The sequence below is a fragment of the Pempheris klunzingeri genome, chromosome 11 (genome assembly GCF_042242105.1).
Source record: "Pempheris klunzingeri isolate RE-2024b chromosome 11, fPemKlu1.hap1, whole genome shotgun sequence".
In the NCBI taxonomy this organism is placed as follows: Eukaryota; Metazoa; Chordata; class Actinopteri; order Acropomatiformes; family Pempheridae; genus Pempheris; species Pempheris klunzingeri.
Genome location: NC_092022.1, coordinates 5560632 through 5577947, shown reverse-complemented (window position 1 = coordinate 5577947; position 17316 = coordinate 5560632). Strand labels below are relative to the sequence as shown.

The 17316-nt window shown below is 41.1% G+C and overlaps 2 protein-coding genes across 2 annotated transcripts; one reads left to right on the top strand and one right to left on the bottom strand.

Moving 5' to 3' along the window:
• Positions 1–59: 59 nt before the first annotated feature.
• On the bottom strand, positions 60–8858 carry LOC139210013 (uncharacterized). Its single transcript, XM_070839964.1, has 9 exons — positions 8716–8858; positions 6786–6894; positions 6250–6424; positions 4854–4999; positions 2452–2628; positions 1502–1618; positions 1286–1372; positions 825–972; positions 60–547 (listed from the first exon to the last, which is right to left on the bottom strand). Exons 1-9 carry the CDS (start codon positions 8832–8834, stop codon positions 528–530), a joined length of 1098 nt encoding a protein of 365 aa, XP_070696065.1. The 5' UTR covers positions 8835–8858; the 3' UTR covers positions 60–527.
• Positions 8859–10633: 1775 nt separating this feature from the next.
• Positions 10634–16279, top strand: LOC139210279 (solute carrier family 35 member E2A-like). The gene is made up of 9 exons (XM_070840295.1): positions 10634–10778; positions 11361–11812; positions 12478–12613; positions 12765–12892; positions 13087–13207; positions 13281–13334; positions 13433–13505; positions 13648–13793; positions 14150–16279. The coding sequence occupies exons 2-9, from the start codon at positions 11545–11547 to the stop codon at positions 14376–14378; spliced, it is 1155 nt and encodes a 384-aa protein (XP_070696396.1). The 5' UTR covers positions 10634–10778; positions 11361–11544; the 3' UTR covers positions 14379–16279.
• Positions 16280–17316: the final 1037 nt, after the last annotated feature.

The following is a 17316-nucleotide window of genomic DNA, read 5'->3' as shown; positions in this document are numbered from 1 at the left end:
CGAGCTCTATGAATTATAACAGCAACGAATCAAAACATCAGTGTTGTTTTGATGTTTTATTAAGAACCGTGAATGAAATAAGGTGCAGCAGAAAATGACGTAAAAAATATTCCAGTGTTGTGCAAAGAACTAGGCAAGATATAAGTTACACAATTAGACTATGATTTCAAAAAACACAAACTAAAGTAGTCAACTTTGAATGAAATTAGCTGGAGGAAAACAGAGAAACACTCCTTTTTAAATGCAGGATGTTGGCACCTATAAAAGGTCTTTGGTGTCTACACATACAACACCAATGGATATAACAGTACAAATATCAATTAAAAACCATTATAAATCCAGTGGATGAAGGCATTTGATGTGTTTAGGCAACACTGACAAAGAAGTGTTAGCTAAGATAAAATAAAACGTGTACAGTAAATTTGTGGAGTTTGGTTTGGTGGAGTTAAGGAATAAAAATATGAGCTCCGTGGTCGAAGCTTCTTACGATCAGACCCTCAGCATGCAGCTGTGTCCTTGATGCCTCATCACCCGCTGGGTGCAAACACTGCAAAAATAAAAGTAAAGTTAACGGCAACATTTTGGTATTCTGCTGCCTTCTAGCCAACATAAACACCTTCTTAGGGTCAGAACAGTTGGGGAAGCTCAGGATGTGATACAGGCTGTGCAGGAAATTTTAAAATCTGTGACGAAATGCAGATTGGTCAATATTCCCCTATGTGATGTATCTTGTGCTCAGAATAACGTTTGTATATGTATGTTACTGTATTTGTAGGTAGTGAAACCAAGACAAGAAGAGCAGTGACGTCATGCAGTGTACTCACTCCTCTCCCTCAGGCCTTGGCCGAAGCTGTGCACCAGTCTGATGAGGCCCCAGAATAAAACCACTTTAATCACCAGTGAAATCAAAGCTCCGGTGACGGCAGCTGCCTCCAGGGTGTACGTGCTGTCCTGGAACCATTTCATTACCACCTGTAATTAAAGCAAACCATCGTTTTCCTGCAGGAATCCACTTCTGAGTGTACAGGTCATCAAAATGTCTACATAAAACCATGTCAAACATCCCCCATCGTCCCCTTGGGGAAACGTTTGTCTCTCATGCACCGTCCTGTTGCTGGAAATCATTGACTGGGTATTAATCCTCAACTTAAAATAGTCCCCAGCACATGCTCTGCTCAGTCCTGTTGTAGTAACGTTTACTAAAAACTACAGTACTCAGCTGTTTTGGGAAATTACCGAGCCTTCACTTCATAAAGCATCCTGTGCTCTGTGTATTTGAACTCACCGTGTACATGAGATAAACAAAGAAGGCGACCTGAGGAATGTTCTGCACCATGAAGACCCAAACTAAGACTTTGGCTTCTTTTAAAACCTGAAAAACAACAACAACAACAACAACAACAACAAACAACCACTGACTGCTTCTGAGTTTCAACATGTATGATATTTTCTGTTGGTGTTTGGATCAGTTTTACTAGACGACAGGTTTAGAGCAACTCACGGCAACAGCCCCGACAGCGGCGGTCAGGAAGGCCCACACCACTCCGACGCCCAGGATGATGAAGTTGGGGGTGGACATGTCCGAGTCTGACGTCGTGATCAGGATGCACAGACACAACTGAAACACAGCAAAACACCGTTCATGAAGTCAGTAGCTCACTTTAAGAGACACTTGTACCTCACTTTGTTTCTTTCCTCCTGTTCTAAAATCGCACGTTGAGGCCGTTTTGCACCAACAAATGCTTTTGACGAGCACACGAGGAGAAACGTGTCGCAGGGGAGGCGCAGAGAGCAGATCCTCCAACAACTGGAGCACAAATTGCCCTGAACTGAATACAACCACGACAACAATTATGTGGCGGAACGTATGACTCGACCAGAAAAACGTGCTGCTGTCACCGTCGTCTTTAAGCTCTCCACATTCATAATTAATTGCATCCTGTGATTGACAGACCCAAAGTGTCAAAGTGTCGAGGACGCGTGGATCTGAGTGAGGCTGAAAAAGGGAAAACTAACAAGCACTGGTCCTAAAAGGAAAAAAAAAAAAAAAAAAAAAAAATCACACAAAGATGATTTACTGCGTCCAAGCATCTGATTAGATTTACTGCTTCCAACACCCTCATCAGTTCTGCTTATCGGCTCAATTCTTCATCGATTCCCTTATTGATCTTTTTTGTATGAAAAAAAAAGGCCTGCACAGATTTTTAGCCATCTTAGATTTGCATCTGTACAGGATTTATTTGCACTTGGTGGAATTTATCGTGTAGAAATAAGATTAATCACAAACATTTTCATGCAGAACTTTCACATTTTAGTAAATTATTGGAAGCAGTGGTGAAAAGCACCTCCAAAAAAAAAAAAAAAAACTGACTTGTTCAAGGACAATACAAACGAAATGCTTACTGGCCTCTGCCGACTGTCACATTTTCCTATGGAGAAATGCACATGTACCTGAGCCTGAAGGTCAAAGGTCACCATGGAGAAGCAGAGGTTGAGCAGGAAGTATTGCTCCTGCAGCCTCTCCAAGGCCCCGCCCACACGGAACGCCATCATGTTGGGCCGCTGGATGAGCAGCGTGGTGCAGAAGATGTGGATGGCACCGAGACACATGGTGCACACAAAACGAACCTGCCGCCACAAACAGATCACAGCTGGTTTTCAGTGTTTAAAGCCCCAAAGGTTTGTGGCTACTACATCCTACTCAGAGAGGAAATTAAAAATGTTTTACACATCGGTACTTCACAATATTCAGGCTTTTGGTCTCACCTATGTGCTTGGTAACAGTCAAACAGGACCAAGCCTGCAACCACTAATCAGGACGGCGGGAAAAAACCTACAGCTTTACCAATAAACAGGCACCAAACTTATCCTTCAAATACTTTGACAGGAGAATATTCTACGCAAATGTATTCACAGCAGCAACCGAACCAGGAAAAGGGACTTCCACAAAGTAATCAGCCGACATAAACGGTCAGGTTTAGTCAGGTATCTTAGCTGGTCACTTACACTTTCACATTTTTAGATCTAATTTGACTCCTTGGATGTGGACTGACTGTGCTTATTTGACTTGATTGTCTTATCATTCAGTCTAAATGTGACTTAATAGGTTTTATTATCATTATGTTGTGGTCTATTTTGTATTCTACTGTTTTTCGCTGTAGATTTCATGATGTTTTAATGTCAGGAGCACTGAGCCAAATGAAATTCCTTGTGCGGGATAATAAAGTTGATCTAAATTTGAATCTGAAATGACAAAAACTGCACTACTTTAAGATTAATTTGATGATTAAATAACTAAAGTAAACATCGACAGTATTTACTTTACCCACCCAAAGTCCAACAATATGAACGCTGACACTTTAATAATCCGTCTCAGTTTAATGATCTGATCAGCTACATGCTGAAACAAGCGTGGGAGGGAGGCGAGATTGTCTGCTTCAAATTTCATGTGAAAGCACTCGATAAACTGTCGGAGCATTTCGCTAAAAACAAATATCATCCCCATGGTGGCGCTAGAGCAAGAGTGGCAGTATCAGAGCATTAGGATTCATCATCTGGGAACCATGAATGTATGAACAAAATAATATCCACATATTTCACTGGATGAGTACAAACTGCAGCTACAGGAGCGTTCAGGATCCCCAAAGTCAGCAGGATTCTGCCTCATCGCCTCATGGCTTCCCACCCAATAGTTGTTGAGGTGATTCAGTCTGGACCAAAGTGCTCGACCGGCCGACTGAGACCCACACAGTGTTCCTGCAGGCTGATAAAACCTGTGTGACATCATTCAGGTCAGAGGTCAGCAGCTGTGCGCCGTGAAGAGTCTAGCAGCTAGTTGTACTTTTAAACATGTTCAGTTTTACGTTCCTCAAACTAAAACAAAAACTGCTGCAAATGACGGCAGCGTTTCCTGCTTGTGTTCAGGCCAAACGATAAACGTAGAAGATTTAACAGCCAACAGTCCAGTCGGACATATAAAGATTAACCTGTGGCTTGTTTTAAACACTCACTCTGACCGCAGACACGTCGGATACGTACAACAACAGTGACATCAAGTGGTGGAATCGGCTCCTTTCAACAGGATTAAAGCTCTGGTTATCTACGGTCATTTCCCCTGCTGTCATTAATAAAGTGACATTATTAGCAGCGTCTACACTCTAATCTTCTCGTCGTGTCGTTGTCTCTGTTTGTTGTGTGCTCACAGCAATTAAGCTCCATGTGCGACCGTCATTTTTGTGTTTGTGTTTTGCCTTTAAGACAAAATCCAGGCTGCCCCCCACCCCACCCCACCCCGCTCTGTCATGTTGGGGCTTTATGCCACCTTCTCTGCAGGTTTTCAGGAAATTATATATATATATATATATATATATATATATATATATACATATACAGTATATATGAATAAAATAGAATAAATATGGTACATATGATTATTCATATGTGATCTTGACATTGAAGAATTGAGTGTATATTTGAAAAAAATAATATCATTAATATTTAAAGCAGTGTTGATGTTAATTTACCTTTGAGAAGAAGCAGAGTTTGAGGAAAATTAACTAGAATTTGTCTATACTGATATAATGATTGAATGTTAGTTACATTTTCACTTTCTCTGGTGTAATTCTGTACATTAAGTCTTCATGTGTCATCTCCTGGATTCTTGTTTGTTCTGTATATCCATAAATAAAATCAATAAAATCAGTCCAAGGAACAAGAAACTAGGCCATGAAAACATATCAGTCCTCTGAAACTTTGAGTGTCAGCAGTTTTAGTGTTTTTAATAACAATTATGAATAAATGATTATTGATTAGAAAGTCTTTAGCTGCTCCTCCCGCTGTGTGTTGTCTCCTACCAGCAGCTCCCGCTTGCCCTTTGACCCCAGCACGGAGAAGTTGACCACCGATCGAACCATCACCAGCAGCACGCTGAGCACAAACGCCACCAGCTCCTGTCTGTTCTCCTGCAGCACGCCGCGGCTGATGTAGTAGATGCAGAACACTGCAGGCGACAGATCACAAACACACACTGCTCACACAGGACACACCTCATTACACTGATATATCCTTTAGAAAGCTACTCTTCCATGTACTGTATATACCTGTTTTTTTTATTATTTCTTTAATGCAAAAGAATGCTTAAAAAAGAGAGTTTCTCAGAGTTTAAGGGTCTCTAGACACACTGGGGATACATATTTATGTTGAAAATACAGTTAAAAGTGCATTTTGCAAAACATGGGACATTTAAGAAGCATAATTCATTTTTATTTCCTCTGAAGCTGAAGCTCTCTGCGTAGACTGCAGAGCAGAGAAGCTGCCAGGAGGTGGCGCTGATGACACTTTTATTTAAGTTTTTATTCATTTTATTTTAGTTTTTCTGTTTGTAACATGGAAGTTTGTACTTTTTTTTCCAAGGCTTTTGACCACATTCTGGCAAATTATTGTTTCTTCATTAAAAAAAAAAAATACAAAATCTGAATACATTCATTCACCTTCATATTTAGGTTTGTATTTTTTGTGTTTTCAGTTCTTTTGGAGAATCAGATATGAATATATAACCACAAGTACAAGTATAAACACAGTTTTTCACAAAACACTAAATTAAAATTATGAAAAAATTGTGTTTGACAGCTAACAGAAAAACCCTCTGCTGGGACGTCTGCTCCAACATTGAGTGCACCCTTAGATCTGTCCGTCTCACCGGCACAGTGTTAATGTAGAAACATGAAATAAAACAGCCACATGTGTGTGTGTGCACAACACTCTGTGTGTATTGTTGGAGTGTCTTGGTCACATGTGTGCCTGGACCCAGCGTCTTAAGTGTTTTCACTGTATGACATTAAAATGAATATCGTTTCTTCTGTTAACCAGATGGAAAAAGGCATTTTAAGATGTTGCCACTGGACTCTGGGATCTTGTAATGTGCAGTTTGAGTCACTTTCTGACATTTTAGGGGCCAAATGTGACCCAATGTGTCCCAAAGATGATTTACTTTGTAGATTAAGCAATCTAGAAAGTAATTCATCTTTGGGAGACATTGCGTAATGATGAGGCTTCAGCCGACGGTTATTTTCTGTTTGTAGAAAAGGAAATAAAACCATCTGGGGGAAATGTTCCACGCTTTCATCACATGATTACATCAGGGAAACAGCTTTTTGCCCACAGGGCGGCTCACTGTTAAACTAGTTTGTGTGCATATAACTGACTTCCAGTAAATGGCTTTCTTTCTGCTGATGGACTGATGGTACTCACATATTCCAACCAACTGGATGAGAGACACGGTGAAGTTGTCCTCATCAGACACGTCCGTGCCCATGCGCTGCTTGTAGATGCTGGACAGTGTGAGGCCGAGCAGAGCCAGCAGAGACGCTATGGCGAGGCAGAAGTAGAGCTTGAGCAGACATGACAGCTCCGACCAGGGCTTTATCTGCAAGAGGATGGAGATGGAGAGGACGAAGACTGTGAAACATCCTGTGATAAGGAATAAACCTGTCTGTGTCAGTCAGAGACCAATTTCGCAAGTGCAAACAGCAGCGGAAGTATGAAAATATAAACACAGCAGGGCTGAGGTCGGGGATCAATGGGATCTTCCTCTTGACTTCTTCTTCATTTCATTTTTTATCTTATATGTGGTTTGAGGTGAATTCACTTATTATGTAAATTATATTTGTGTACAAAGCCCATCATCATGCCCACAGAACTGGTTTCTGTTTTTTCTCTGTTTCATTTCACTGAGAAAATAAAACCGAAGTGTATTTTTTTGTTTTGTGTCTGCTGCAGTAGCTCACCGGTCCACATGGTGTCGGGATCAGTTCCTGGTGTCTGGGCCTCAGGTTTGGAGACAGAAGGTCTGGCCCCTCCTGTGGTGCCCCAGAAATCTGGTTGCCCAACAAAGGACTGCAGTGTCGAAAAATAAATACAAATAAATCATTCACGGGTGCAGTTTCTTTAATGCATTGCATTCAGGACCGAGAGATACAGTAGTTTAAAATACTAATTTTGGTTAGTTATCTTCTGTAGCCCTGATATACCTGATAGACGCTCAGAACACTGGACCAAACTACATTGAAAATATAAGTGATTTGTCTCACAGACAAGTGGTAAATATCTTACAGAATAACTTTTTTCTTGATTTATTTCTTCAGCATTTCTTTAACATGGTAACTGATCAACAGACGAACTGAACAGAGACATTAAAATATCAAATTAAAGTATATAAACAAGCAAGGCAACAAAGTGCAGGCACAGGATAGAGCAGCAGAACACAAGCAAAGGGGAAAGAAAAAGAGACTTGCGTGGATCTGGTCTAGAAATAGTCCAGACTGAGCACTGGTGTTATTAATAACATTAATGATGCCTCTGGTCTATTCAAGCGTCCCAGTAAGTCATGACAGTGTGACAATGGTGTGACAAGTCAAACCGTCTTCTGAAAAAAAGGCCTGTAGAAAATATGTAGAGGACAAATAATAACAGATTTATCATGTAGTCTTGAAGCTGTGCACAGCCCAGATGTTTGATGACGGCTTAAAACACATTCACATGGACTTTCTCGTAAGGTAAGTAAATAACTAAGCTCACAAGTCAGTAATACAAGAAAGACACTTAACGAGTCGACACAACACACCAAACGTCAATAAAAGACGTGTCTGTGCGTGGAAGGCTTAGTCAGGAGAATCCTGAAAGTGATTCTGCTGTAAACCAGGACGGAGGGAGTGTTGATCTACATTAATGATTTGTTCAGGCATGTGAATGGTAAGTAACGACTGTGGAGCATGCAGAGTTAGAAAAGTTGTGAAATCTAGGAACATGACAATTGACGTTTTGTTCTGGGGTAAAAATACTTCAAATCTTTTCACAAATCAGCTGCACAGGATGATTTCTAAGGACTTGCAGGAAATTTCCAACAAGTGCCAAGTGAAGCAGCAGCTTTGATGATACCTCAGCTTTTTGGGTTGTCCCACAGTAATGGGTTTTTGTGTAGTAAGTGTAGTAAGTGCAAGTATTACAAAAATAAATCTGTGAATGAATGAAATGGTCAAATAAATAACTAGTACAGACTAATTATGAATGACTACACATCTATTAAATACACATAGAAACCAACAGAATGCACAACTCTCTTTAATGCACAACTAAACATTATCTAATAGTCGATGTCTGTATGATTTTTCTGTTTCTTTCTTTCTTTAATAATCAACTGGGGATGTGTCAAATCTGGAGACACTCTCCTGTCAGCACTAACCATTAAAACCTTGGACAACCCCAAAATGTCCATTTGGAAAGAAAACATAATGAGGGACTCATGAGGATAAATCAGAAACAGAAACACCCTGAGGTGTCATTAAAAGACTAACTGAATGCAAACATTGATTTAAAACTCACTTGTGGGTGTTTCTCAGCGTCTTTGAGCGCGTTTTGTGTATTTTCATACTGATTTTCGAGCCATTTCCTCACTTAAATGACCATTTTATTAAGCCACTTCAGTTTTAATAGCCAGTGGAAGAGAATTAGTGGAAGACAAATGAGAATATAGAAATACTTACAATAAATCGGACAGTTTACAGCTCATTCAAACGCGCTGCTGCCTGATAAACCCTTTGTAATTGGAGCAACGTGCTGGGTAATGAGGAGGGTAACATCTTTCATTTTCTCATGACGACCGAACAGGACACAAAACAAACATGTAAAAAAAACAAGTCTACAAACTTCGCCACCGACCTTATCTCGTCCATGTTCTTCGGGACAAGACTGCGGGACTCGGAGCTCACATTCCTGCGACCTTTTTCTGTCCGTCCGCCCCCAAACTGACAGAAGTTCACTTTCACATCTAACAACATAAACAGGAACAGGAGCCTGTTGTGCCTGGGCTTCTTCTTCTACGGCTGCGTCTGCTGCTGCCTACAGCCGTTCTTCTTCTTCTTCTTCTTCTTCTTTGGCTGCCGCCCCCGGAGGACCACAGAGTCTAGCGAGTTGGATTGAAATGTTTCTTATAACATTTATAATAGTGGTGTTTTGTCTGTTTAATTTAGCACAGTCGGTCACCTCTTAACATGCTGCTGTTTTAGTTTGGTTGTTTTATTTTCAAAGTAGTTTAAAAATGACGGTTATTGCTGTATTTGGAATCAATCATCATCAATCTAATGCCCTCTAGTGGCCAAATTGAAGAACTACACCCTCCTTTTTATTGGGTTGGCACTATAATAATAATAATAATAATACTAATAATATTTTTATTTTTTATACAGTCTATGGTAGACACGAAGTGACAATATTGTGCTAATGGAAGATAGATTGATAGATCAAACTATACATGAAAGTATAAAAAGCAATTTGCAGAAAGCCCAATTTCAGAATAATATACACTATGTTATTACAATAATTGATGCATTGATATGCACATTACTTTAATGTTGCAGCTGATAAATGTGGGTTGTTATTGAATTTCGAGGAATATAATAAATAATGTTTAATTTTTATCCTTAATAATAACAGAAACAGTTTAGCAAGTATAGTTACAGTTGTAGAGTATCTTTGATAATTATACACCATAATTTATTTGTTAATCATATTTTCAATTTTAATCTATTACTAAAGTAACTGAAGGTATCAGTGTGTAGTGGAGCACAAAGTACAGTATTTGCACCTGGATAGGCCTTTTTCACAGCAGACATTATTACATTATTACAGTAACAATGGCACAGTGCCAGCACCCAGCACCTACAGCTGCTAAATGGAATGCAGCCATCATCAACTTTATTACTTCCACCTGTGCTTCTCCTACTGGGACAATTTAAAATGTCTTCTGTGACAAAGGCCTGTAGTAGAGGAGTAGAAGTATAAAGTAGCAGAAAACTGAAACACTCTAGTAAAATATAAGTACCTAAAAATACTACTAAAGTACAGTACTTGAGTAACCCGCCGCTGCTTGTTACCATGGTTACCTTCGTGTCAGCGCTGTGTACCGTTGACGTCAATGAGGTAATGAGCGTTCACGGCCCCCTCTAGCGGCCAACGTTTGTAACTACATAACACAAATTTAATACAAAACAGGACCATCTTTGAAGTCTTTATTATCTCCGTCGGTGTAAGTTTAAAGAAGTAAATTACATTTTCTAATCACAATCAATCATTTTCTGTTTTCTGTTTTATTTTCTAAACTATCAAACGATCTGACCAAAGGTTACCCTTGTTTCGTGGCAACGGCGTCAAGTTCAAATCAGTCACACCGGAAACGAAGTGGTTGCGTCATGTAAAATAAAAGCATTTTCTAAATAAATCCGGTTTAAGATACTAATTTTGGATCAAGTTTCATTCTAAATCAAAAACGCATCATCATTACGACAAAATTAATTGGAATCCCCAATGTCGCCAGCGGGTTAGCACTGAAATTCACTCGCGGTCAGATGTTTTAATTTGAAGGTTCCACTCGTGTTCTGGTGTTGTTTCCTGCTAGCTTGAGGCTGCGAGCTGTCTGTTGTTAGCAGCCACGTCTCACAGACAGGTGCACAGGTATGGGTCACGCTAACCCAGATAGATAGTGTACAGGTACTTGACGGTGTAAAGCGGGTGTAGTCTCACCCAACACTCCCACATATTGTGAAATATGTCTGATAGCGCCGCTGGCTCTTTAGCTTCCACTCCTTTACATCCCATGCTGCCGCAAAAAAGCAGCGGTTAGCTAACATCAATGAGCAACTTCCTGTTTTTATAACGCTCGCTGCTGTCTGACCGGGCTGGGTTTATTTTTCAGTCCTCATTGGAGCATTCAGATACAAAGAGAGGTAAGTTTGAGTTTACGTTCAACCCTGACACTTTTTGACTGAAGAAGCTAGCTAACGTTACACCAAACCTAAAGTCCTATCTGTATGTTTAAAGGTTAAACACCATAAAGCTCCGTATTAAATGCAGCGAAATCGGCACTGTGACACACCAAGTAGCACAGATCTGTGTGAAAAATGCTTCACCTGTTGTCCTGCGTCTTGTTTTAGCAACATGCACAGTCTGGGGGCTCAAACCACTGCTCCCTCTCACATGCTGAGCTCTGCTGGTGTTGTTAAAGTGATGTAATAAATACCAAATAGTGTTTAAAATGAGCTGTCTGCAGCATCAGCTGTAGTAGTCAATAAAGAGCATGAAATGTAACCCAACAAAATCACTGTGAAGTAATATGGATTGATGAAATTGTTTGTAAAATATCAGATCAGAATGAGACTAAATGACTGAATGTCTATGTGACACAGTATGACACAGAATTGTGAATTTCATGGGATTTTTTTCAGGTGCATTTCAAAGAGGATGATTTTTCTATCTTCTGTCCACCTTGTATCTCTAACCTGACAGAAGATACCTTTTGTTGTTTCCAGCCAAGCAGAGGACAGGGAGCACCAGGACGTAAAGCATTCCCGGCTTTTACTGCAACACAGAGAGACTGATCAACTTCCAGACCAATCGCAAAATGGACTAACCATCTAAACTCCCATCGACCCCCTCACCTCCCTCTTATCACCCACCTGTCGGGCCCCTGGGGGCCCTCAGGCTGCAGGCGTGATGCCAAGCGGCAGGCACCCGCTGTGGCGCCTCCTGTCACCATTTGGCACCCGCCAGGAGCGAGTGGTGCTGGCCCGCAGCGAGAGCCTGCCAGGGGAGCAGGTGCTGAAGATCACAGTCACAGAGACGACGGTGATCGAGGCGGAGTCGGGGGTTTGGAACTGGCGCTCCATGTCCTACCTGGGCCTCTGGTACTTCTTCAGCTTCTGCACCCTGTTCCTCAACAAGTACATCCTGTCACTGCTGGAGGGGGAGCCGAGCATGCTGGGTAAAGAAGCAATCATATTATTGTGCTTATAATAATATTATCTACACTATATAAGGAATGAAACCTTTATTGCTTTGTATGTTTTTGTGTATAGTAAAATCTTATAGGACCATACTGGTGTTTTTTCAGGTTTTAGATCTTTTTGTCACTGCTAAGCGTTTCTTTTTCTTCCATCCAAGCATGAAAGGAGGAAACATGAGTCTGTAACCTTTCGTCATAATTACAGTATATACAGAGGAAATTTTGGGGAACAAAAACCTCTGGTGCTGCATTAAGGGACATTTAAGTGCCAGGAACTGCCTACCAGATTTTTGAATGCAAGTCTAAATCAAAATTAGCTTGTTTTTTCTTCTAAAATCAAGTTTTCCAACATTAATTCAATTCAATTCAATTCAATTTATTTGTATAGCCCAATATCACAACAGAGTTGTCTCACAGTGCTTTACAAAGTTCACTGAAATAAACAAGTGTAAGCGAACAAACAAACATTAGTCACTATGCATAACATGTAAAACCAACAACAGGATGAACTTGTTCTGCCTTTATCAGTCTGGCTAAATGCTAAATATTAGTTCACATTTGCATCCCAAGGAGTTTCATTGACAATCATGCTGCAGGTGTTTGTGGCTGTAGCTCTATTTTGTTGTCTTCCATTTGCTCCCCAGGTGCCATTCAGATGCTCTCCACCACCGTCATAGGCTTCCTAAAGATGTTTGTGCCCTGCTGCCTCTACCAGCACAAGTCCAGAACCGAGTACCCCCCCAACTTCGTCATGATCATGTTGTTTGTTGGACTCATGAGGTGGGTCCTCTCTTTCTCTCTCTCTCGCTAAACTGCTAAACTCCTAAAAGTAGTTATGCTTAAGCACAGGTTCAAGAGGCAAACAAAGGCAAGGCTATGATTCTAGTTCTTCAGGTCCAGTGTTGAGGTTATCTTTGTCTCCGTTTATCAGGTTCACCACAGTGGTTCTGGGCTTGGTGAGCCTGAAGAACGTGGCGGTGTCTTTTGCAGAGACGGTGAAGAGCTCAGCACCCATCTTCACTGTCATCATGTCGAGGCTGATCCTCGGGGAGTACACAGGTAGAGGACTCACTGATGTGTATATGTATGACGGGTCAGGTGTAAAATGTCAGGATGCCGCAACACTGAAATTGGATACATGAAATGTTGTCATACTAGTATGACTGCTGTAGAGAAATGGGGGTTGTGGGTTTTGTGTTGGTGAGCATGATGACTCATTCCATTGTGGTCGCTGTTTGTCCTCAAATCTTCAGGGCTGTGGGTGAACTTGTCTCTGTTCCCCGTCATGGCCGGCCTGGCCCTCTGCACAGCCACAGAGATCAGCTTCAACATGCTCGGTTTCTCCGCCGCTCTCTCCACCAACATCATGGACTGGTACGGCAGCACTAGACACAGCTTTCCTCACAGCAATGTGATGCTTTATTTAACTCTTTGTCTCTCATCTCAGTTTGCAGAATGTATTCTCAAAAAAACTGCTCAGTGGAGACACATACAGGTTCAGGTAAAAGACTGTGAACCCTCCTGTTTATCTCCTCCTGCAGAATTACTCAATTCTATGCAATCAGACTCAGTAATAATAAATCTTTTGACTTATTTCAGCCCCCCAGAGCTGCAGTTCTACACCAGTGCAGCAGCAGTCATCATGCTTATACCTGCCTGGATGTTCCTATTGGTGGGTCAGCACACATTTTCTACAATTAGCTAAAGTTTATAGTAATTTGTGGATCTTGTTTGATAAGAGGTGTTCAGTGATACAGCAGCAACATCAACGTAAGAAAACAGGCAGGAATCTGTAAAAGGCTCCATGTTTCTAGGACATCCCAGTGATCGGAAAGAGTGGGCGAAGCTTCATCTTCAGTCAAGACATTATCCTGCTGCTGCTGTTTGACGGCGGCCTGTTCCACCTGCAGAGTGTCACTGCCTATGCTCTCATGGGACGGATTTCCCCGGTCACCTTCAGGTAGGCGCCAAAACCCATTTATAACATGGCTGTTATGACAAAAAGGCTTTAAGATCTCTGTTCTAATGTTTAGTCAAACTGTAACTAAACCTCTTGACTCTGATTGCATGTTTTATATGTTGAGTTGAAGCCACATAATTGGCTCTTTGGAGTTAACCTGTTAATGATCAGGTACACAACATAAAGTGGCCACTGAGTGTGTGCTGGTAAACTTATTTCAGACGGGACATGTACGGACCATCTGATCTCCTGAATTTGGGAGTGAGCGGGCATCTTAACCATATTTCTCATCCAGGTCATGAATTGGATTAATTGGATGTTAGTTCCAGCAGTAACAACCCTCACCTCTTCCTCAGCGTTGCCAGCACTGTCAAACACGCCCTGTCGGTGTGGCTGAGCATCATCGTGTTCAGTAACCAGGTCACCATCCTCAGCGCCGCCGGCACCGTCCTCGTGTTCATCGGGGTCCTCCTGTACAACAAGGCCCGGCAGATCCAGAGGGAAACCTTGCAGGCGATGGCTGCCGAGCAGAACCACAAACCACTACTGCAGAACAAGGACTTTGAAGCGCCTCAGTCTCACTGAGGACTCAGAACTTCAGACTAAACTGCTGCCCGAAACGGGATCACGGTATTAAGGAAATACTGTTGGCTTACCTGTGGCTGTCAAGACCGGAGGACTGGATTTTGTTTTTGTTCTCCACAATGCTCACATTCCACTTAAAGACTTAAAAAGACTTAATCATGTTTCTCCAGGTTTAGTGTCCTGCCTTAAAGCGTTAAGTAAATGTTGGTGATTGGCTCGCTCGGTGAAGGTCAGTGTCTGTGTGAGTGGCCATCACTAGTCCTGTGGAAGAGTTTACACAGTATTTCTTTCTTAACTTGATAACGTGCTTACACTCAACTCATCCTTGATCATTTGATTTGTCTGGTATCGGTCAGTAAAAGAGGAAGCTCAGGGTATCCTTCAGCCTTCTGAAGGAACAGACTTTGGCAAGTTTTTTGTCTTACATTAGCATTCCAGAGTGCTGGTTTATCTCATCTGTGGTACAGCAGCCGCTGAATGCTACACTATTGTGAATATGTGTAAAGCATTGAAGGTGTAAGTTTTAAATCTTGTGATGGTGTACTTACACTGTATCGTACAATGTAAAAAATGATCTTGATGGCATCTGAATATATAAGATGTGAATCAGTGCCTGAAATGGGAGGCCTTTTGGAGGCTCGCCCAGCCAAAGCACAGACTGGCACATTTTTAGATAATGTGTGGAACACTTGAACGCCACGTACTGCATTCTAGGAATGCTCATCCTCTTTCATGAACTATTGTGGGTGTATGTAGGGTTTTTTTCTTTATAAGCTGACTCTCCCCCAGCACATGCTGGGAGAGGAGCCCTGGGAACTAAGAACAGGTAAAACGGCCTAATACAACTTGGACTTTATTTTCTTAATCGTTATTTCCAACAGTCAGACGATCAGCGGGTTTTAAACAAACCCCAAAGTTAGTCAAATTAGAACACAACAAATTAACACACAAACTGCCTGCTGTAAACATCAACATGTTGGTTTATACAGGAGTAGGATTTAATGTAAAACCTGTGTCACTTGAGTCATCTCTGTGAGCCATCCTGTGGTCGTTGCTGCTTTCAAACATACACCAGCTGTTCCTGAATAAGCTCCTCATCAGAACTGCAATAACAGATTTAACTTAACATTCACTCTCTATCGTTTCACTTCAGCTTCTGTGGTGACTGTAAAGTTTCCTCCGTAGAAACAAATCATGCCACGTGTCGCCAAAAACAGCTGCTTGGTGCCAATAATCTAACATACATATGAACCTTATTCTCATCATACTGCTTCCATCGTGTGTGTGTGTGTGTGTGTGTTCAGGCTTCTTTCTCAATTCTCAAAGAGGTCAGTGGCTAACAGAGTCCATCAGGTGTCTGATAAGACTAATATGTGTTAATCATTATCAGTCTGACAGCTAATGTCTGTTTGATTTTTTTAAGCGTAATGCTCTAGTTTTGCTGCAGCTTTTGTGCCTCAAGAAGCGGTCTTTTTATTTTCTGACATCTGTTCTGAATTTGACCATAAGGCTTGTCTGACTTGAACATGTTTTTTGTACATTATAAACATCTACACGGTTATTTCCTGTAAAGGTTCGAGAATTTGTTTCTCTGAGAAGTGCTCATAAGAACCAGATGTGGGCTCAGATTTAATGTTGATACCCTGCGACTATACCTTTAATCTTCTATGAGTTGTCTTTGGAATGCTGCTTCAGGGGGGCGAGTTCAAACATGTAGAGTTTTTCTGTGTGTTTGTTTCATTTAAGGTTCACACGTGGAAAGTTTTGTGGTAGGAGGGAGCAGTTAAACTGTTTGTTTGGGAACGTGCAAATCAAAGAAAATGTTCACTAATCCAACTCCTTAGTGAGGGTGTAACGATGTTTGGTGGACACTCCAGAGAATAAAAGCATTTTCTCTTCAATACACAGTGTACATTGAGTGATCTCCTGTTCACACACTGGTATTTTTTTTAAATATCTCACTAATGTTTTATGTACCTCATTTATTCCATGTTTGCACATGTGCCCTTAAACCTGAAATTACCAATTATTTAGGCCAGTAAAGATCATTTAGCGAATATGTCAGCAAACATGGAGCACATGGTGGCCGCAGGTCCCTAAAAGTCTTTAACTCAAAGTGTTGAATAGTCTTACATTCTGTTTGAGAAGGTCTTAAAATGATTTACTGAATGCTGCAACATGGTCTAAAGTCCACTCATTTACTGACTTCAGAGTCAAATGTCTGTCAGCCTTTGGCTAAATTAAACAAAGATATGAACCACTACAACTGTCCTTCAGCCAGAGTTGCAAATGTTAAGGGCAAATATATTTTTTCACAATTACAAATCTATTGTAACCAAATGTTCTTTAACTGAACCAATAAGTCATTTTGCTATACTTTTGAACTGAGAGCACATCTATATAACTGTTAATAAATGTAATAAAGCAATAAAAAGTCTTAAATTCAACTTGCTGGTACATGTAGCTACCATGGAGCAGCACTAGGATTCGGGAGCCACCAGGTGAATGTGAGTGCAAAATTTACCTTCCTAGCTGTTTGTAGTCTCTACAGACTCTTGAGGGAAATATCTGGCTGTCTTGCAGTTAAAATAAATGCTCCACTGTGTTCACCAGCTGGTTGCTAACTTGTCTGTCTGCTGTCCGGTGCTGGGCAGGTAGTGCACAACGAATTCATCACTTTTTTTGGGAGACCATGCTGATGATTGAGTTGATAGTGAACCTAAACTTTTTTTTCAACCGTTTTTTGTTTGAAATTTCAATAGTCTCAAATCTATTTTTTGATTGCATAAAAAAAGACACAAAAGTAACCTCAGATTACCACCTCAACAAAACTACCAGAATCACCCCTGGGGGACTACCTCATGTGTCTGGGCTGTCAGAACGTCAAGTCTTCAGGTCAAAAAGGACACAGGATCGGCCACAAACCGTTATATTAGTA